The sequence below is a fragment of the Urocitellus parryii genome, chromosome 7, assembly GCF_045843805.1.
Source record: "Urocitellus parryii isolate mUroPar1 chromosome 7, mUroPar1.hap1, whole genome shotgun sequence".
Taxonomy (NCBI): Eukaryota; Metazoa; Chordata; class Mammalia; order Rodentia; family Sciuridae; genus Urocitellus; species Urocitellus parryii.
In genome coordinates, this window is record NC_135537.1 from 77,380,702 (window position 1) to 77,404,127 (window position 23,426).

At 37.4% G+C, this 23,426-nt stretch overlaps 1 protein-coding gene across 1 annotated transcript in view; it reads left to right on the forward strand.

Annotated features, from left to right (window-relative positions):
* Pxdnl (peroxidasin like) overlaps positions 1-23,426 on the forward strand; it is a 454,066-nt gene that overhangs the window by 324,192 nt on the left and 106,448 nt on the right. Inside the window, exons 10-12 of the mRNA XM_026394395.2 lie at positions 3,838-4,104; positions 9,722-9,838; positions 12,056-12,214. Coding sequence (XP_026250180.2) covers positions 3,838-4,104; positions 9,722-9,838; positions 12,056-12,214 — 543 coding nt within the window. The remainder of the gene's footprint in view (positions 1-3,837; positions 4,105-9,721; positions 9,839-12,055; positions 12,215-23,426) is intronic.

A 23,426-nucleotide genomic window follows, 5' to 3' on the forward strand; every position in this document is an offset into this window, starting at 1 on the left:
ATTTTCCAATTAGCTTTTCAATTACGGATCTAGCTTTCCAACATCTTGAGGCAGATTGAACCAATTGCTCCCAGGCAGGAAAATCATCCTCTTTAAAAACTCATTGTCCTTTATCCATCAGGAATTCATTACAAATGTTTATTGAATGCCCACTGAGCTATTGTTGAAGATTTCACACCCCTTCAACTACCCAGAAGCTTTGCTCTGCCATAATTTCAATGGCATATATAAATCAGACACAGTGACTAAGACAGATTTTTATTAGTATCATTTTGTGATGGTAGAAATGCATCATCTTTCCCCTTTCTGAGCCTGTAGTCTATTAGGCAATAGCCATAATTCAACCAAGTTTTATGATGTGTCAGGAGAGGGATGGAAGCATAAAGGACAGTTCTCTACCAGTAAACACTTAAAGCCCAGCACTGGCGAAGGGATTTCTGATTTGCAGCATTGACTAATACCTAAGGTATAAATAATCTTTCCATGGCCAGTTTCTAGTTACCAACATGGCATGACTGAAGGTGGAGTTGGGAGGAGATGTACAGTAGGCATCATGAGGCAGTGTTTCCACCACAGAAACATTCATAGACACAAATCACCTTAGAACCACAGAAAATAGGAAAATAGAGTCAAATAAGTAGAAATAATGAGTGCCAGAATTTGTGAACTTCGATGTTAATGACACTTATTTAATCGTATGTTTACATAATTTAACTTTTAATAATGGGCTAGGCTTAACAACCAGCTTGCAGAATATTCAAAATTTAACAGCTGCTTCTCAAGAGCTAGCTCTGGTATACCCCCTGAGATTTTAGGCAGGAAAAGGAACAGTATATGAAGAATTTGAGATCACTGGGGGTTATTGATAATATCAACAGAGACAGCAAACAGGAGCAAACAGGATGAAGGGAGAGAGAGGGGGTCCCTTGGAGCAGGCTTGGCGAGTCACGTTCATTTGAGATGTCCCCAGCAGCAGGGACATCTAAGTAGATAGCGAGGACAAGTAAAATAAAGTTAGATAAGTAGAGTTGAAACATTATTTCGGAAGAAAGTATGATGTAAGGGGAGACAGAGCAAGATGCATCCAAGAGGTGGAAATCCTTAATATTTCTGGAGTCGAGCCCAAATCACTGATTTGGGGAGGTGCAAGGCAGCTCAGATCATTCAGGTTGATCACGACTATACAGTAAGAGTGGTCAAAATTAGATTTTTCTTCTAGTAAAATATTTCTGATAGCAGTCTGGAGAAAACACAGGATGATGTGGTGTAATGAGAAAGTGGGTTGGCTGCAGCCATGAAGTAGGACATTGTTGGTAGAGACATGGATCAGATCACCACAGAGCAAATGGAGAAAATTCACTGAATATGCCTGGGGCTGGGGGGAACACAGTTGAGTTGGAAATTAAATTGATCAACTCTGGCGATTCCTTTCATGGTTTCTAAATAACTTCTAATTGACAGCTCTGGTAGCTCATTCCAAACAACCATCTCTTTCCTTCTTTGACTTTGGGGACATCACTTCCTCTTGATCCTTTCCTGAAATTTTCATTCTTCTTTCTCCTTAAATGTCATGTTCCTCATAGCCTTCCCCTTCCCTCTCATCCTTTAGTTTGGCCTGGTCACATTGCTTCTTCCTCCATTTGAGATCTCTTTCAATTTTAAAAGAATTCTTCAGCGTTCAACTTTAATAATTAAAAATAAAACTTATGAATCTATTGTTGCTATTTTTTCCTGAGATTTGAAACACTATCATTCCTGCTCACCTTCACATGTAATCTTTCCATCCCACAAACAGATTTGCCTGCATAAACCTCTTCCTTTCTGTTTGCTCTCTCTCTCCGGATATTTAATGTCCTTCAACAACCTCAGAGCCATCTCTGTTGCTGTCTTTTCTTCTTCAGGCGTCTTAAAGTATATATTGAATAGGGATCAGATCAGAGCTTCCTTCCCACGTCCACTATCATAGACTTGCTTAAAAAATATTTCTCTTTTAAAATATTTTTATTAGTTCATCAGGGTTATGCATAAAAGTGGGGTTTATTTTGACATGATCCTATGTGCATGGAGTATCACTGGTTCCATTTCGGTCCCTGGTTCTTCCTATTGGAATGATGACAATAGTTTTCCCTATACAGTGCTTCTCCACCGTCAGCCTGTGCTATGGCACTTTGTACCCAACTCTGATAAAATAATTTCATCAGTATACTGTAGTTGATTTATTTTGTCCTCTGTCCTCTGACTATAACATACAAGGAAAGGAAGCTATCTTGTGCATCTTTATATTTTACTAACACCTAAAATTTTACGGATATATTTGAGACATTCATATTGCCAAAAATTGAATTAAATCTTGGTTATTAAATTAGATTGATTAAGCTTATTCCTATTCTCCAGGGTATGTTCATCTCAGAAGTCGATGAGCCCCTCAAACTGAAACTTTATCATTAGGCGTTTTTAACAACTTAGTCTTTATTTTATGCTTGAGATTCCCATAAAAGATGTAATTCTTAAGCATTAATAAGAGTGGAATACCTATAATGAAGTCTAGATTCTCTGGTTTCTTGATAAATCTATTTGAAATACACTTAGCTTGAAAGTAAACCAAAACTTGACATGGCTTAAACATACAGTGCGAGTGTGTGTGTGTAGGTGCATTGTTTGCCACGAGTAGTATAGAGGTAATCTGTACAGAGAGGCCTCAGTACTCTAGCAAACCAATGATCTTTTTTTCTACTGTTCAATCCTTTGTACATAGACCTCTTTTCCTCCCTTATAATTGCTACTTCTTAGTTACATGGCAACTTCCCATAATCCAAACTCATGCTTGAATTCCAGGTAACAGGAGGTAGAGCGATGACTACCTAGTCTTAGCCCTTTTATTTGGGAAGGAAATTCTCTTTCCAGTGACAAGTACCTGGAGCTTGCTGGGAGAACTGTATTTAAAAGCATGTGAGTGTTTTTAAATTGGAACACTTGGACATTTAGCCCCTAAAGAATAGGTATTCAGTGAGCACATTGCAGCATCTACAATACAAGAGGTTGTTTTTAAAATATGTATTTATGTAAAATCAACACTTAATTTATTTTAGATTTAATTCTTTGATAACTGTGAGAAAAGGAATTTTGAAGGCAATAGTGATACTGCCAGTTACCAGTGACTAGTTCTGCTCCCTCCCATGTTGAAGTATAACATTAGAGAAGCACGCTGAGGCAAGCATATAAAGCACAGTTTATTTAAAAAGGGGTCACATAGACTTCTCCCTCAGAGGGAGAAGGGGGCCATAGCTGGTATCCTGGTATCCCAAGTAGCAAGGCAGTCTGCCTTTTTTATAGGTCTTAGGCTTCTTTCGTTTCATTCTCCTGCTTTCTTTCCCTTATCTCTTTCCTTCCTGCTTACCCCACTAGGCCCAGAAGATGCTCAGTGGGATGGCCAAAACGTGAGAAGCAGATGGACCAGAGGTGGGGGGGTTGGCAGAGGTGTTGGATGGAGCAGCCCAGGACACATTAATTAACAACTTTAATTCTCCCTGTTGGAGGGAGGGTCAATTCCTGGGACAGGTTACCTTAGAAACAGGTTGGAGATGTGGCAAGTTATCATGCTAAGAGAGAGGAAGGGCTCTGAAGGCATTTCAGTCCCTCAGGGGACAGTCTCCAATTTCCTGGACTCACTCAAATCGGCCTCCTTAATCTGACCTGACTCAATTTACCTTTCTATACTGATTGTCTGTCTGATTCTGGCTTCAATGATAGTTTTAAACCACAGTGCAAAATAAGAAATAAATAAACCTTCCTAATTGTTACTGCTTATATTTTATTTTGTTTTCCTCTTACCCTTAGCCAAACCTAGCTTTGTAATCCAGCCCCAGGACACGGAGGTTTTAATTGGCACCAGCACAACTTTGGAATGCATGGCCACAGGCCACCCACACCCCCATATAACTTGGACCAGGGACAATGGAGAGGCACTGGATGGATCCAGGCACATAGAAACCTCCAGTGGACTCCACTTGCAGAGCATCACCTTGAGGGATCACGGAGGATTCACCTGTCACGCCAACAATAGCCAAGGCTCAGTTCACGCCACGGCCAACATCATTGTACAAGGTATGGGAGCAGAAGGTCCTACTTGAAATGGTCCTTCTGTCACATATGGAAAATTGTTTTTCAACTTGAAAAGTAATATCATGTATGTCAGCAGAGAGATTTTTTTATTTGCCTTTTATTTTCTTGACATAATAGAATCTTCAAAACGAATCTGCTTCATGTTAAAAGTTGGGCATTTTTTCAACTTAAGTCTTTATCCAAATGCCAGAATCAGGCATTAGTAATAAAAGAGATGAAGTCATTAATCTGGCAGCAAGCTGTCAAAAGATATTTGTGTTTCAACATATTTTACAGATAAAGGGAAGACACTCCAGCTACGAAAGTGAAAGGCTATGCCCCAGGTTCACAGTCATTTACAAAAGCTGTCTACTCAACATAGCCTGAGAATATGCTCAGGGCTCTAGCAGGTAGCAACCACAGTGACAGTGCCATTCTGAACCCCCAGAATAAGTTACGTGTGGGTGATTATGTTGTAAAAAAGAAATGCTTTTCGGTTGTTTTTCTGTTCTTAATCTGCAGCTGCCCCTTCCTTTCCATTTTCGTTGTTGTGGTTGTGTGTGTGAGTGTGTGTGTGTGTGTGTGTTTGTGTGTGTGTGTTTGCACATGTACAATCCTCCTGTTGGTTTAGAGGTTTCATAAACAGAAGAATTCATGTTATTAAAGAGATGCCACAAGTCCTATTCTGTCCTACCCAAAACAGTTTTCTATTATATCATAAGAGTCTAAAAATTTACAACGTTCCATTTTAAGGATCTCGGGGAGTATGCATATTTTAATTGAGTTAGGAGGTTTTATTAATTTCAGATTTGCATAAGATGTTACCTATCAAAACACCAGATCTGGAGAAACGCAGAGCAAACATAGTTCAGGATGGTGAATCCTGGCTACATTGAGACTAGTATTTGTCTTCTAAAGGTGCAGAACTTCACTCAGCCTGGGTTTTCTACATTCAGTGAAAGTTTTCTGAATTAAATCAACTCCTTCAGTAGAAATAGATCAATCATTTCTTGTTTCTATTGACATGTCTAAAGAAAAAATTGTGTTGTCCCCTAGAAATGCTAATATTATGAAAACACCTTTCTTGTTCTAGAAATAAATTATAGAAATGAAATTTTTCTCCTTGTAGTCTTTGGCAACTTCATGTGAGGTGGGTGGGGGGAATTACTTTTAAAGGACCCAAACATTATTTTTATATTTGTTTCAATGCATTGGGATTGAAAAATGCTTTCAAAGAAATAGTGCTTGGTTTCTGTTTTGGATCCATGATTTTATGTTTTAAGTCTTAGTTTTTTAGAAACCCAATGCCTAGTCAAACATGTGCATTTTAACAGTCTCTTTTATTTCACACTATGTTAGTCTTTGTTTCCCAGCTTCTTGCAAGTGGTTCCTATTCTTTCTGTTTGATCATCTGCATCAATTGATATTTAGCTAAACTCTGACAACATTTACAGTCCTGCTCATTTTGGATACCACAAAAAGCTAATCATTTCTTCTTACTGGTCAGTTTGCACTGAGATTGCCAACCCCTTGTCCTTTGTCACTTTCAACTGTGTTCTTGTGCCATTTGCGAGTCTGTGTGTCAAGATTTTCAATTAGTCTTAAGATGGTCCATGAATCATTTTATACATTTATGAAAGAGGCTTCTTTATTTGCCTAGTGCATAAATATTTTAGATGTTACCCTTTTGAGGTTATTTTAATGGGTATTCTATCAGTTCTCTCTAGTTCTTTTAATGTTCAGTTATGCTGAATCACAGATATCACAGTTACCCATCAGTAAACACTTCATTCCCTCAACTGGCTGGAACAAATGACAAATAAACTTAAAAAAAAAAAAAAAGATCCAGAAAGCTTCATTTAAAAGGCATAAATCACATCATGGGGGCTTAGGTGAAAAGATCTATTGTCCTTAACAGTGTAAACAGAAATGCTTTTTACATGGCATCATGGTCATGAGTAACCTGCAATGTGGGGCAGGAGTTGTAATAAAAATAGAAAGGTCCTCCATCACCACGTGTGCTGGTTTAGCATCCGAAGTGGGATTCATTGGGCAATAGTTTTAAATAAAAGCTCAGAAAGGTCAACCTTAATTCCTCCAGCCTTCACTGCCTGCCTTGGTAATAATGTTCAGGGTTTTTTGAATGTCTTTCCCACCAGATTGAAATTTCTTCTTTGATCTAGGCAGTTGGTCATTTAGTATAAGGGACAAATGTAAATTGCTTGTTTACTTAAATTTTGCCTGTTGTTTGCTAGCATGCAGAATCTTAGGACTTATTTTTATTTTTATTCATTTATTTTTGGTACCTGGGATTGAACCCCAAGGTACTTTGCCACTGAGATACATGCCCAGCCCTTTTTATTTGTACCTTGAGACAGAGTCTCACTAAGTTGTTGAGGCTGGTCTTGAACTTGTGATCCTCCGGCCTCAGCCTCCTGATTTGCTGGGATTACAGGTATGCACCATCATGCCTGAGGGTATTATTATTATTATTATTACAATTTTGATGATAGTGTAGTGGCACCACCCTGCCCCTATGGAAAATCTTAATTAAGCTTCTCCAGAGACCCTCCCCCCCCCCCCCCGCCCCAATAACTGTTCTTAGACTATCAACAAGAATTTCTGCAGCAGAGTTTTCAGGCTGGAGGTGTACTACAGAGGCAGGATGTGATAAGAAAGACCAATCCAAGGCCTCCACAGAGGCCTTTGTATTTCAATAGACAATAGTGAGGTCCTTTGGAGCTAGCAGGCTGGAGGAAGGGGAGGAGAACTCTCCAGGTCCTGGGTGCTGATTCTTGCAGAGAGTGTCCTTGATTGTGTATCTACTTCTGGATTCCACTGTTCTGGAAAAAACTGCTTTTGTGTGGGCTGCTGCAGATTGTGAGCCTCTGAGCCCCGCCCCTACATGTTGGGTATAAAGTTCTGAAACTTTCTAAACTCAGGGTTAAGAGGTGTGATTTGATGGAGGTGGAAAAACCCCCTTTTTGAACCTGGCTGCATGCAGCCTTTTTAAACATGATTCCTGCTATTCCTCAGGGTCCAGCCTTGTCTGTCCCCCTATAAGAGCACATGAAGTAATACAATATTTTTTGCCCAGACCTGGCTAACTAAATTTTAATTATTACTAAACAACTGAAATCAAATTTCCCAACTTAGAACACTGGGTAGATTTTTTATTTTATTTTATTTTTTGTCTTAACTATGATCTACTTTTATTACATACTTCTTTTACTGTGTCATGAATTCAAGTTTTAATGTAGAAATATTTTTGTTCTTTTTAAGCCATTCCTGGTAATTTCAGGAGTTAGTGTAATGTTCTGGAAAGAACATCAGTCTGGGGGTTGAGCGACCTAGATTCTCACAGTCTCTGCCACTTACTGGTTCTGACTGAGAGAAATTCAATTCAAACTTCTCCAGTCTGAATTTCTTCATCTGTGGAATGAGGAGCTTGACACGGCTGGTCTGTAGGCTGTTTTCTAGAAATCAGTTACAAATAGCTTTCAGGCATTCCTGAGGGTCTTCATGCTTATGTGTAATTAATCTTATAATATGGTATTCAGTCTAGCACCTTAATTAGAATTTATGAGGACCTTTAAAAAATCTTTATTATCTGCACATAGTATGAAACTTGCAACAAATATGCTTTGTCCAATGGTATTTACTTCATCGTGTTTGTTGTATTTGCTGATGGCAGGCAGGAACAAGGGGTAGTGGGATTGTGCCTGTCATCTGGGAAAGAGTTTTTTGAAATTGTCACCTCTCAGATATTATTGAGGGTTATGGGTCTTTCTTAAATAGCCACACTGATTTCTTTTTCATAGTAAAATATTGTGAACAGAATCCCTTTCTACAAATGGTGTATGTAGCTATTAGCTATTCATTATTTATATAAAAGCAACTATAAACATTTTGAATATTTGGGACTATAAATTTTGACATAAATGGCACTTTTTCAAAAGCATGATTTTATGTGTTTGCAGGAGTATCTCTCCATAGAACATATTTTTTCTTCTAAAGTAAATACAGCAATTTGATTTGAATTTTATTCTGTACGTGAACATTTGGAGAGAACCATTTTGTTAATAATGCAAATATGAACTGTAGCTTTAAATATGTCTATTTCAGCTAGTAAAAGATAAGCCGGACGATCTAGTGATATGAAGCAGCTTCCATAAGACTCAGAAATGGTCCTGTTACTGCTGGTTATCAGTGACAGTTCTGCTCCCTCACATGTTGAAGTTGGAACATTAGAGAAGCAGCAGAGGCAAGCAGATACAGCAGGGTTTATTTAAAAAGGGGTAACATAGACTTCTCCTGTGAGGGAGAAGAGGGCCATAGCTGATATCCTGGTATTCAAGAAGCAAGGTGTTCTACCCTATTTATATGTCCTAGGCTTCCTTTATTCTCCTGCCCTCTTCCCCTTTCTCCATACAGTGTTTGTGACTAGGCCCAGGAGTGCTCCGTGGGATGGCCAAATGGTGGGAAACAGGTGGGCTGAAGGGGGAAGGGCAGGATGGAGCAGCCAAGGACACATTAATTAACAACTTTAATAACTCCCTGTAGGAGGGAGGGGCAATTCCTGGGACTGGTTACCTTGGCAACAGGTTGGAGCCAGGGCAGGTTCTTGATAAGGGTGGAGGAAGGGCTCTGAAGGAATTAACATTTGAATCCTTCAGGGGACAGTCTCCAACTTGCTGGACTCACTCAAAATTGGCCTCCTTGAGCTGACCTGACTTGATTTACCTATCTGAACTGACTGCCTGTCTAATTCTGGCTTCAGTTCATATTGGTTATTTCTGTTTTTTTATTTTTTATTTTTTTCTGGTTTCCTTGCAAGCAGGCACACACATATGCAAACACTTCTATGTTTTCAGTATCCTTGCTGATAAATCATTGGGAATATCATGAAAGGAGTTCCCAGAGAAGGGGGTCCTCGACTCAGGATATGTGGGATCCTTGGCATTTGTGACAGAAATAAATTTCAGCATGCACCAGTCAGCTGAGACACAGACAGTTTTATTAAGAAAGCAGATACATTTTTAAGAGTTCGCTATCTCACAGGAGAGACATCACTTGGGGCAGAGTAAGAAACACATTACTGGAGAATGCTGGCCATCTTGAGAGTGAGTTTTGGGGGTAAAGCAAAGAATCTGCTTCAAGGGAGAATGAAGGCTATCTCCAGAGGAAGAAAGACCCACCCATTGGTGTGTGGCATTTATATTTATAAAAGGACAGTTGGTAGGGGCTGAACTAGAGTCAGGACAGAATGTAACACAATTTTGCACAGTTTTCTCTTTGCTTGCACTTTTGTGCATTGTTACTTTTGCAGGAAAGCACCTGAACCAAGGGTACAGGTAAAGGAAAAGGTCCTGGTTGCTTAAGAATGCTTCTTTTGCATTTGAAAGGTTCTTGGGTGTTTACTGTTTTCCAGGTGTTGGGCTCCTGGGGACTTCTCTTTTGAAACTCAGTCTCTCTTTTTCTCTATCCTCAGGTTGCTATCTCAAAACTAATTCTAATTACAAAACATATTTCAATTTTTAAACATATTTTCTTTCTTCTCGTGTTGTTATTAAAATGTTCCAAAATGATTTGTGATTTTAGTGGCCTCTTTTGTCTTCAGCTCCACCACAATTTATAAGAAGCCCCGAGGACCAGGTGGTGTTGGAGGAGCATGCTGTAGAACTTCTTTGTGAAGCTGAAGGCCGCCCACCACCAGTTATCCTCTGGACCAAAGCAGGTATTAGCACTTCCATAAATGATTGTGGGAAGAAATGAATACCTTCTCTTTTTGGAAAGTACAAAAAATAGTTTAATTATCACAAGTACCTTGTGGACATCTAGACAGCACACTTTAAGTACAACACCATCTTAAATTTTCTGATGTTTTAAGTTTTGGTATTTGAATGTGTGGCCTTCCTGAAATCATACTTTTACTCTGGGATATAGATTCAGACTTTAAAAATAAAATTATTGGAAAGTTTACTGGTTTTTTTTTTTTTAAAAAACACCAAAAGCTAGCCTGCAAAATGTTAGAGATTTCTTTTGAATTAATCTTCAACTTGAATCCAAAAATTCTTTTAGTACAAAATGAAATCAGAAATGAAACAAAATGCTAAATGGAGCTCCAACTTATTAAACTTAAATGAAACTTTCAGAATAGAGCTGCTGTTCTTGAAGTGTGAGTAGCCTGGGTACAGGGCCTGGCAAGCAGGGTCCAGCCTCCCATCCAGAGGGACCAGGCACTCTTAGGGAACCTGAGAACATTGTACAACAAGATGCACAGTGGGCTGGATGAGAGATTGATGAAGACACTCTGGGCTTGGAAATCTTAGCTTCTACATTAGTTAAAGTGCTAAGTTAAATTCAAAATATGTCTATGCATTTTGAAATTTTTGGATTAAAATTTCTGCTCTGTTCTTGCTCTGGGACTTGGAGAAGTAGACAACAGTGCTTACAAGGTGGACTTTGGAGCCCTAAAGCCTAGATTCATCTCTACTCCCTCATTTACTAGTTCCATGAATTTAGAAAGTAAATTAGCCATTGTTTATTAGCGTACTCTCAACTAGGTGCTGGGGATGATGAAATGTGCTACATCATCAGACGGTTGTAAGAATTGATCTGAATATGCTTAAAATTTTAGATATTTGGGACAAGTAGCTGCCAACCTGTGTGCACACTCAATAAAGTTAGCTATTGCTTTTTCTAACTGTAACAAGACATCAGTAAGCTATAAGTTTTTACTGAAATAGTTGAGGATGACAACCCTATTTAATTGCTAGTGACCATGAGGAATAAAGTGTTGAGAAGGATCCAGAAGCTCAGTGTAAGCTCAAAGGTAAGAAGTACAGTGGTGGCTTGGGGTGTGGCTCTGAGGGTTATCAGCAGGAGTGTCACAAAAATACCACATTTGGTATGCTGCCTAAACACTTTAAATATTCTTTTCCCATAATCCTTTTATATTCTCAATATTGTATACATTTGACGAACCAATGTTAGAGAGGTATTTGAAAATTGTATTAGTAATCAGATTGGTTCTGAAATTTCCATTCTAATTGTGGTTAAAACTGAGGAGGCAAGCAGGTAGGTGAGGGGATTCATAAAGAGGCCAAGCTATTTTCCTGGTGGGAGATGATAAATCCTTGCAATACAGTGATACTGCCTGCGGGTTATGGGTGACGAGTTCTCTTCCCTGACATGTTGAAGTTTGAACATTAGAGAAGCAGCTGAGGCAAGCATATAAAGCAGGGTTTATTTAAAAAGGGGTAACAGACTTCTCCCAGGATGGAGAAGGTGGCCATAGCTGGTATCCTGGTATCCCCAGAAGCCAGGTGTTCTGCCCTATTTATGTGTCCTAGGCTTCCTTTATTCTCCTGCCTCTTCCCCTCATCTTTCTCCCTACAGGGTATGTGACTAGGCCCAGGAGTGCTCCGTGGGATGGCCAAAAGGTGGGAAACAGGTGGGCTGAAGGGGGAAAGGCAGGAAGGAGCAGCCAAGGACACATTAATTAACAACTTTAATAACTCCCTGTAGGAGGGAGGGGCAATTCCTGGGACTGGTTACCTTGGCAACAGGTTGGAGCCAGGGAAGGTTCTTGATAAGGGTAGAGGAAGGGCCTCTGAAGGAATTAACATTTGAATCCCTCAGGGGACAGTCTCCAACTTGCTGGACTCACTCAAAATTGGCCTCCTTGATCCGACCTGACTCGATTTACCTATTTCTACTGACTGCCTGTCTAATTCTGGCTTCAACGGTGGCGGAGGTTGGGGGAGGTCAGGACAAGGCTCATGCCATATTTTGGGGAAGGTGATACAGAAAGGAGCCATCCCAGTTCACACCCCAAGGATTTCCTGAAAGAAGGATCTCAGCCTTTATTAGGACAGTCATGCAGTTCTGGCCTTTCGCTCCTTGAGTCATACAGATGCAATACAGAGTACTTTCTTTTCCTCTTTTGCAGGAAGACGGCTCCCTGTGGAAGGCCGACATACAGTTCTTTCCTCTGGCACTCTGAGGATTGACCGTGTAGCACAGCACGATGAAGGTCAATATGAATGCCAAGCAGTCAGTCCACTGGGGGTGAAAAAGGTGTCTGTCCACCTGACCGTAAAGCCCAAAGGTAATAAGTGCCATGATTCATTTTCACATCCTAAAGAGATTCTCTCTTCTCATGTTTTCAAAACACCCAGCAGAGACCCCATTACTTAGAGTTAAACAAATTTTTTTTTTTTTAGGATCTAAGAAATCGATAATTTTATACTTTTCTTCTTCTGTATAACTTCTCTTTCTACATTAAAATTTTATTTTTATTAATAGTAATTGCAATCATGTTTTCTTTAAAAGTCGTTTCATGGGGCTGAGGTTGTTGGCTCACATATATATAGACTAATTTACATTTTCTGCACTCTTTGCATCTTGATATAATTTCCTAAGTTTCTCTACAAGTCCTGCATGATTGTTTTGATGTAGTAGTTCTAAATTCAGAGGTAACACATATTTAGATAAGAAAATATGATAAGTAAAAACAAAGTTTAGCCCTATATAGCAATGTAAGCATAAGAAGAAACATGAATAATGCCAAACTGTTCACAATAAACATGAACACATGAGTACATCAAGTTACTACTATGTATTGATGTATTGTCTATTATTAATTATCTTACCCCTCTATTTTAGACATTAAATGCTTTTTTTTTTTTTTGGTACTAGGATTGAACCCAGAGGTACTTAGCCACTGAACCACATCTCCAGCCCACTTTTTTTTTTTTTTTCTGAGACAGTCTCATTAAGTTGCTTAGGACCTCCCTAAGTTGCTGAGACTGACTTTGAACTTGTGATCCTCCTGCCCTCACTTCCTGAGCTGCTGGTATTATAGGAGTACAACACCATGCCCAGCTTAAATGCTCATTTTTAAATGAAGTTGAGATTTGAGAGGAGAAGTTAGCATTGGCATCCCAATGTGCAAATAGCAACTCAAATGAGTGGGAGGCTTTGAAATACAATTATGGAAAGATGAAGGGATATGAAATGCCTCTGGCGAACCCATTTCTGTCTAAGAGTAAATATCAAAAACTGCTCTGAAGAATACTCCAAACTGTTTTTGAACTAATTTTCAACTAAAGCCCATCCACCAGAAGTTTTTAGATCAATGTTTGAAAAACATGGAAGTGATATTAAATGAACAAATATTAATCAAATAAGATATAATATGCAGATTCATATTGATTGATATATTGATATTGATATCGATTTACAATGATTGATCTTCCTTTTGCCCCATTTTCACATCTTTCAGTTGTCCATCTCCTATCGTCATTCACGTCTCAATAGGGAAGCCACTGATCTTCCCTAAGGAAGTTTCTTCCACTCTCTAAGGTGTCCCTGTTGAAGTGAGCATTAGAGTATACCATTTAGTCTAACCAAATACTGCTAGAATATGCCATTTAATTTAATCTAATTAGAGTATATCATTGGACACATGTAGAAGTATTTGATAAATCCATCAAATATCCATAGCCCAGAAAATATTATGAGCAATATTCATGAATGTGGAAGTAAACAAGTGTTTTAAAGAATAGAGGTATAAGTGTTGTAGCAGATTTTGTGAAGATTATGAATAGCAAGGCCCAAGTGGAAGGAAGTCGTTTGAACAGTTGGTTGTATTAGACTTAGAATAGGTCTTGATTTCATGCTACGTAACTATTGAGTCTTGATCAGATCCATGTTTTAGAATATAACTCAACCCAAAGTGAACAGGATAGGTTCTAGTGAAGAAACACTAGAAACTAGTAAGAAACTAGTCACTTGACCTGAACTGGGATCACAACAACTGGGAAGAATGAGTGAATTCAAGAAAAATTATGACAGATGGAACCATTTTATCTATGAGATTATAAAGAGCATTTTTTTCTTCTTTCTTTCTTTTTTAAAAATATTTTTTACTTGTAGATGGACCTTTATTTATTTATTATTTATTTATTTATTTATTTTTAAGTGGTACTGAGGATCAAACCCAGTGCCTCACTCATGCTAGGGAAGCGCTCTACCACTGAGCCACAACCCCGGCTCTTTTGCCTTCTTTTCCAATCCCTGAAGCAATTTAAATATATCGTACTGTGATGAAGGAGCCAATAAAGATGGGGGTCCCAAAACAAACGCATCAGGAGACACCATTTAGAGAAAGTGGTGGAGGTGACTCCGTAAAGACTTGATATTTGAGCAGAGACTTGGGTGAAGTAAGATTTAACATGTTTGCTAAGGGATGAATAGAGTCTAGTCCAAAGACTGTACGAGGAAACACATCACAGATGGAAGCAAAAAAGAGTGACATCTTTGAGACGAGAAAGAATATCGTATGTTTCAAAGTACTGGGAAAAGAGCAGTGTTTCTGTAATTTAGTGAACAAAGGAGAGAGTGTCTCTGGATGAGTCTGGGGCCCTGGGTAAAAGAAGGATTGGTTATGCAAGAAAATATTAAGATTTGGCATTTTGACCAAAGAGATGTAGATGCTGCTGATGCCTTAGAGACAGGGCCAGACATGAGGCACTCAAAGTCTGCCAGTTTCTGTTCATAGAATTTGGGGCAAAACCAAGCATTTATTTTTAAGACATGCTTGGTAAAAATCTATTTTCCAGTGAAGATATTGAATTATCAGTGGGGAATAGAAATCTGTATTTCAAAATAGAGGCTTTGGCTAGGATGTAGGTGTGGGAATCACTGCGATTGGGTAATGTTTAAAAAATTGGCAGAGAAGAAGGAGAGACTGGAGAAGTGGAGCCCTCAGTAATTTCCTGTCTTGAGAGCTGAATAAAGGAGGAAATGTCAAATCCTGCACAAGAGGGAGAAGTGGTCATAGAAGTGTGAAGAAGTCAAGTCATGACATATAAGCCCTGCGAAACGTTCAGGAAAGCTCTGTGGACGGCTCATCACGGGAATGAGAGTGCAAGCGGATACAAATGGGCAAAATCCCTTTGTGAGGTGCAAGTTATCCGAGCAGTTAGCAAGAACCCAGGCTGCATAAATTATAGTTAATTAGAATGGGGCTTCTGGCCGTCAAAGGAATAGAATCTCTGAAAAGTTCTGTTATCAAATTTTAAAAAAAATATTTCCTACCTTAAAAAATGTGATTTATTATATTGCATAACTAGGCTGGCAGAAAGTAAGTTGAAGTTATTTCAACCAAAAAGAAATTAAAAAAAAAAAAAAGAAAGTTGGCTGATCCAAAATCAGATTGTTGAGAAGTATATGTGCACAAAAGGAAAGGTGACACAAATAGGCCATTGCTTGTCATGACTGCAGCACCGACAGGGAGATTTGGAGGAGTGGCAAGGTGGTGAATACAAATGGTCATGGCCTCTTATATAAGAGGAAAGGAGGGGCAAGACAAGATAATACAAATGGAAGAAATGATTTACAGTAGAAGGGGTAGAGAGAGAAAAGGGGAGGGGAGGGGAGGGGAGGGGAGGGGAGGGGAGGGGAGGGGGGATAGTAGAGAATAGGACAGACAGCAGAATACATCAGACACTAGAAAGGCAATATGTCAATCAATGGAAGGGAAACTGATGTGATACAGCAATTTGTATACGGGGTAAAAGCGGGAGTTCATAATCCACGTGAATCAACCGTGTAATATGATGTATTAAGAACTATGTAATGTTATGAACGACCAATAAAAAAAAAAAAATGGTCATGGCCTTCTGAACGAGGCAAAGGAGCTAGTGTGGACCACAGAGGGCTCACAGAGAAGCTAACACAGACCCATATGGAGAAAAGCATTATGTTTAAGACTTGAATTTGCCTAAGATGGGGTACATCAAATCAGCAAAGGGTACGACACACCCAAGAGAATAAACAATGCAAACATAAGAATGAGTCATGAATAATTTTATCAATAAATAGATAAGCTTAAGGATTTTAGGCGTTAAAATAAAAAGATCTGTTATAAGGACATCTGAAACATTTAAGAAAATAAAATTTATCATAAAAATGAGGAGTCAACAAACATGAAAGAGTAAGATAACACAAGTTTTCTCAATAACAGATAACATCATGAAAAAAATTTTTTAAATATATGTTAAATAGCAAATTAGGCATGCTTCAGGGGAAAAAAAAATCAGTGAACTAGATTGAAAGTGTAAGATATATAAACACACTGAAAACACACAGAGGACAGAAATGGATGTTCTCGGTCTCAAGATAGAAGAAAGGGAAGGTAGACAATGTTGGAGAGCTTTTAGCTAACATAACTACAACCCAGGAAACATAAATCCAGGCTAGGATGAAGCAGTATAGATTAAGCAGAATAAATGACATATTGCTAAATATAAATAATTTACATTGCTGTCAGCAGCAATAGGTGTCAGACGATGTTGGAGTTAAGTCTTCCAAGTGTTTCAAGAAAAGTAACTGGAAATTTAGTATTGTAAAAGTATCAAATCTTCCAACAATAGGAATAAAGGACGTTATGAGAAAAAAGTTCTGAATAATCTCAACACAAAATATCAATGGAACCCACAGACATTACTAGGTTAATGGAGGATTGATTATCATCCAATGCAGAGAAAAGTTTGATTAAATTTGCCATCTCTTCATTGTTTAGAAAAAAATATATTAGCAATATAAAAGTGAACAAGTAAAACCCTTTTTATAAAAAAAAGAGAACATAGGAAAGGATGCTTTTCAAGGTGAAATGATAAAAATATTCCCTTTAAACTTAGAAAGTAGACTGTATTTGTCTAATGTTATAAGGGAATATCTTAGCCTGTACAAAAGGGCAAGAAATAACAGCAAATCTTAGAAATTTAGAAGGAATACAAACATTTTATTACTTATATGTAATAGAATTTTTTCTTATACACAATCCAAAAGTAGCTACAGATATACTATAAAATAGGGGTTAAGTAAGATTATTAAATCTAATGTCAAGTACAAACTGTTTTCTATTCGATGTGCCAGTGACAAGCAGGATGCTTAATTTTATTATAAAAATGATACTTCTTAAAATATCAAGAAAGTATAAGTTAGTTAAAAATAAATCTAACAAAAGATGTACAAGAACCATGTGGAAAAAATGTCATTACAAGAAATTGAAGAAGATAGACTTATTATTGCAAAAAATGTTAATTTTTCTAATATTGATTTATAGCTCAATGCAATTCCAGATGAAATCCTAAAAGAGTTATTGGTGGGAGATGAAGGGATGATTCTAAAATGCAGATGAAAAGAGAAAGATCCAAGAATAACTAAGATGATTATACATCTATCAGAAATTACATATTTTACTACTGGCCCGGAGATGACTTGATCAATTGAGCAGTAGTCAATTCAGTTGATGGCAGTAGTGGTGTTGTGCATGACTATAGAATCTAGGTATCCTCAGTGAATTGTTCTGAGCAACTGGTTGTCCACAGGGAAAACAAAAGTATGTCCTTACTCCACCCTATATCCCCAAATCAATTCCAGATTAAAAAATGACTCTAAAATCTAAAACAGATATTTAACTCTTTTTGAATAACAAATAAAATTTATCTGCAAAACAAATACAACCCTCTTAGCCTAAAAGAAAAGATTAATGTTCAAACCTTTGATTCATAAGTCACAAAGAGAAGATTTTGGCAACATATTTAACTAACAAGTGTTCTTTGATATCTGTAATATATAAAGAACTCCCTAAATCAGTAAGAAAATAAATAAAGAAAAAAAAATTTAAAAATGAGCAAAGATAGTACAATTTAGGAAAAAATGTTAATTTTCTATACTTTCAGGGGAATAATGTAGATGTGTAAGGTGAAATTCTTTTTAATTTTAAAGGGAACATTTCATCTTGAAAAATGTCCTTTCTTACAGTTTTTGTGTTTTGGGGGAGGGGTATTGGGGAATGAATCCAAGGGCACTTAACTACTGAGCCACATCCCCAGCCCCTTTTTGTATTTTATTTAGAGACAGGGTTACACTGAGTTATTTAGGGCCTTGCTAAATTGCTGAAACTGGCTTTGATCTTGAAATCCTCCTGTCTCAGTCTCCTGAGCCTCTGGGATTACACACCTAGCTATTTCCTACAGTTTTTTTTTTGTTGTTGTTTGTTTGTTTTTGTTTTTTACCGAAAAGACTTAGAAGTCTACATGAAGTCAAATGAGGAAATGAAAGGGCAGTAGAGAAAAGAGTTCTGCTCTAGGGTGTGAAATTAGATATTTCCAAGATATTGTAAGCAGTGGCACAGTCCATGATAATGAGAAGCTGTGTGACAGGAGGTCAAAGTGGCTGGAGATAAAGGAAATCAAATAATGAGGCTAGGATGTGGGGTTTAGATGCGAGAGGTTCCTGGCTGAATCAGTTTCCCTGGGATCCTTAGGCAATGTGCACTCTTTGTTGAATATTATTTCCACGTATGTTCATGTCATTGATTAATTTTATCTAAGGTTTTAATTTTGAGATAATTATAGAATGACATTCAGTTGTAAGAAAAAACACAAAAGATCCCATTTGTCCTTTTCTAGCAGTGACATCTTTCAAAAGAATATCACAACCAGGATATTGACATCAGTATATCAAGATACAGTTTCTCTCCCTGCAAGAATCACCTATATTGTCCTTCTTAAAATCACACCCCTCTCCCTCCCATTTTCTTGCCCTCTCACATTTCTCACCTCCCAAAACCCTGACAAGTACCAGTGTGTTCTCTATTTCTATAATTTTGTTGTTTCAAGAATTTTATGTGCATGCCGCAGCAACTTCGGAGGCTGAAATGGGAGGATTACAAGTTGAAAGCCAGCCTCAGCAGCTTAGGGAAGCCCTAAGCAATTTAATGAGTCTCTGTCTCAAAATAAAAAAAATAAAAGGAGGTAGGGAAGGGGCTTAGTGGTTAACTACACCTGTGTTCAATTCCTGGTACCAAAAAGAAAAAAAAAAGAATTTTATATAAACAAAATCATAGAGTACATAATCTTTTTGGATTGGCTCTTTACGTAGCATAATTATCTAGAGGTTCATTCAGAAAGCATATATATCAGTATTTTGTCCTTTGTGTTGTTCTGTAGTAGAACTCCAAGGCTTGGATCATTTGCTATTTGTTTTATCATTCACTTGTTGAAGGACATCTGGGTTGTTTCCAGCTTTGGGCTATCATAAGTAAAAGTGCTGTAAAGATCCATGTACAGGTTTTTATGTGAATTTAAGTTTTTATTACTCAGGGATAGGTGCCTAAGAGAGCAATTGCTGTATTAGTTGGTAGTTGGCATGTTTACATTTTTAAAAATAAATTCAAAATCCTTTTCAGAATGGCTATACTATTTTATAACCTCACCCGTGGTATGTAATCTAATTTCTTTACATCCTTGCCAAAGACTTCTGTTCCTATTTTATATATATATATTTTTGTTTTAGTCATTTTGATAGGTATGCAATAATACCTCAATGTGGCTTTAATTTGCATTTCCACAATGTCTAATGATGTTAAGAACCTTTTTACGAGTTGATTTGTTATCTGTATATCCTCTTTGGTACAATGATATGTCTTTGGCCCATTTTCTGTTTGAACTGTTTGATTTTTTTTTCCCCTAACAATTGGTTTTTTAGGTCCCTTCATATATTTTATATACTAACCCTTTGTTGTATATGTGTTTTTCAAAATATTTCTTCTCCTTCCCTAAGTTGTCTTTCAGTTTTCAACCTGGTCTTTTACTAATAAAAATTTTAATTTTCATGAAGTGTAGTTTTCTTTGATGGATCTCACTTTTTATACAGAGTCAAAACTTTGGCCTATTATAAAAGTTTTCTCCTGTGTTTTCTTTTTTAACTTTCATAGTTAAAACAATTTATGTTTTATTGTTAATTGTGAGTTAATTTTGTATGAGACTGTATAGTGAGTCAAGATTCATTTTTTCTGCCTGTGATTATTCAATTGCTCCCGAACATTTGTTGAAAGGCTTTCATTGAATTGCTCTCACACCTCTGTCAGAATGAACTGGGCATGCTTGTGTGGATCTTGCTCTGCTTCATTAATGTGTGGGTCTGTGTCCATCTTCTCAGTACCACACACACTTTAATTACTATAGCTTGTTGGTCTGTTTTTAAATCCAGTAGAGTGATTCTTCTCACTTTATTCTTCTTTGTCAAAATTATTTAGTTTCCTTTGCACTTCTAAATAAATTTTAGAGTAATCGTGTCTGTATCTATAAAAAATTCTCTTGCTTGGATTTTAATGGAAATTGCATGTCAATTTGTGAAGAAATGGCATCTTTACTGTCTTGAGACTTCCAACTCATGAATACATTGTTTAGATTTTCTTTCATTTCTTATATCATCCTCCTGTGGTCTTCAACACATGATTGTTCTGCTTGATTGAAACCTGAGCATCATATATTTTTTTTTTTTGGTTTCCTTTTGCTGTACTGGGGATTAAATATGTGGGTGCTCTACCACTCGTCTACATCCTCAGCCTTTTTTATATATTTTTTTAACTGTGAGACAGGATCTTGCTAAGTTGCTAAGACTGACCTGTACCTTGTGATCCTTCTGTCTCAGTCTCTTGAGTCTAAGGGATTACAGGTCTGTGCCACCCCCACCTGGTGCATACCATGTTTTTGAGCAATTCTGAATGATACTGTTTTTAAAAATTTTTGTGTTTGTGTGTTCATTGATTGAGTCCACAAATATGATTCATTGATTTTCCATTTATGTTGTAACTGTGACCTTGCCAAACTCACTCTAGAATACTTTTGATATTTCTTAGAATTTTTTTTTACATGGATAAAGGTGTCATCTGAAACAGAGTTTTATTTCTTCTTATCCTATTCCTTTGCTTTCCTTGTCCTTTACTTGCTATAATGCACTAGGCTTTTCAGTTCTAAGTTGGATCAGAGTGGAGAAAGCACATGCCCCTGCCTTATTCCCCATCTGAAGAGAAGGTATCCCCTCACTACAGGAGAACCTACACAGCTTGAAAAATAATCCTGCAGTATACTTACTGCAGGATTATTTTTCAAGCTGTGTAGGTTCTCCTGTATTTCTGTTTTCCTGAAATCTTTTTCTTATTCTTTTCTTTTTCTTTTTTTTTTTTTTTTGTACCAGGAATTGAACCCAGGGGTATTTAACCACTGAGCCACATCCCCAGCCCTTTTTATTTTTTCTTTTGAGACAGGGTCTTGCCAAATGGCTCAGGGGCTCACTGAGTCGCTGAGGCTGGCTTTGAACTGGCAATTCTCCTGCCTCAGCCTCCGGAGCTGCTGGGATTATAGGCATGCATCACCATAGCTGGCTCTGAGAGCTTTTTCTAAACCATGAGTGAGTTGAATATAGTCAAACACATTTTGTGTATTGATTGATACCATGTGGTTTTTATTCGTTAGCTGTTAAAATGGCAAGTTATATAGGTATATCGACTGATTTCAAGTATTGAATCAGCATTGCGTCACAGGATTAAACCTTAATTGGCCATGGTGTATAAACCCTTTAATATTGATGAATTCTATTTACCAATACTTTGTTGATGATTTATGTGTACATGTTCATGAGAGGTATTGGTTGTAGTTTTTTTGTTTGCGGCTGTTTTTTGTTTGTTGTTTGGTACTGTCTCTATCTCATTTGGATGTTAGGGTCTGCCTCCTACAGTGAGTCAAAAAGTATTGCCTTCCTTTCTATTTTATGCAAGGAATCATATAGAGTCGTCATATTATATTTTAAAATCATTTAGTAGAATTCTCTAGCAAAATGATTTTAATTCTTTCCTTGAGATTCCTTTTTTTGAGGGAAGGTTTTTCCCCATGTTTTTACTGGTGCATTATAGTTGTCAATAATGGTGGGATTTATTGTTATATATTCATACATGTACACAACATAACTATAAAATTTGGCCAAAATCACCCCCCCCCATTTCTCTATTTCTTCCCTCTTCTGGTCCCTTTCCTTTACTCTACTGATCTTCCTTCAATTTTCATGAGATTCCTCCACCCCCACTCACCTTTCTTTTCCTTTTTCCTCTCTAGTTCCATATATGAGAGAAAATATATGACCCTTGACTTTCTGAGTTTGGCTTATTTTGTTTAATATAGTGTTCTGAAGTTCCATCCACTTTCCTGCAAGTGACATATTTCATTTTTCTTTATGGCTGCATAAGACTCTATTGTATACATAATACTACATTTTGTTTATCCATTTATCCATTTTTGATGGACAGCAGTTTGGCTATTATGAATTGTGCTGCTATAAACATGGAGATCTCTCTCTCTCTCTCTCTCTCTCTCTCTCTCTCTATATATATATATATATATATATATATGTATGTATATATATATATATATATATGTAAATTTGATGTTAAAATTTGATGTTAACTGTGTAGCTTGCTTTTAGGTTTACCAAAAGATATTGAGAAAGAATAATGAAAACCCTTGCACCCACTCCTCAGCTGAATAAATAAAATATTGCGAATGTGGTTAACACTTGTGTGTGGGTGGGTGTGGGGTGTGTGGGGCGTGTGTGTGTGTGTGTGTGTGTGTGTGTGTGTATATATATATATATATATATATATATATATATATATATATATAGTCTTTTTTTTTTTTTTTTTTTTTTTTTTTTTTTTTTTTATTTATTTTTTTTTATTGGTCGTTCATAACATTACATAGTTCTTAATACATCATATTACACGGTTTGATTCAAGTGGATTATGAACTCCCGCTTTTACCCCGTATACAAATTGCTGTATCACATCAGTTACCCTTCCATTGATTGACATATTGCCTTTCTAGTGTCTGATGTATTCTGCTGTCTGTCCTATTGTCTACTATCCCCCCTCCCCTCCCCTCCCCTCCCCTCCCCTTTTCTCTCTCTACCCCTTCTACTGTAAATCATGTCTTCCATTTGTATTCTCTTGACTTACCCCTCCTTACCTCTTATATGACATTTTGTATAACCCTGAGGATCGCCTTCCATTTCCATGCAATTTCCCTTCTCACTCCCTTTCCCTCCCACCTCTCATCCCTGTTTACTGTAAATATTCTTCTCAAGCTCTTCGTCCCTACCCTGTCCTTGTTTACACCCCTTATATCAAAGGAGTCATTTGGTATTTGTTTTTTAAAGATTGACTAGCTTCACTTAGCATAATCTGCTCTAATGCCATCCATTTCCCTCCAAATTCTATAATTTTGTCATTTTTTAATGCAGAGTAATACTCCATAGTGTATAAATGCCACATTTTTTTTATCCATTCATCTATTGAAGGGCATCTAGGCTGGTTCCACAGTCTTGCTATCGTGAATTGAGCTGCTATGAACATCGATGTAGCAGTGTCCCTGTAGCATGCTCTTGTTAGGGCTTTAGGGAATAGACCGAGA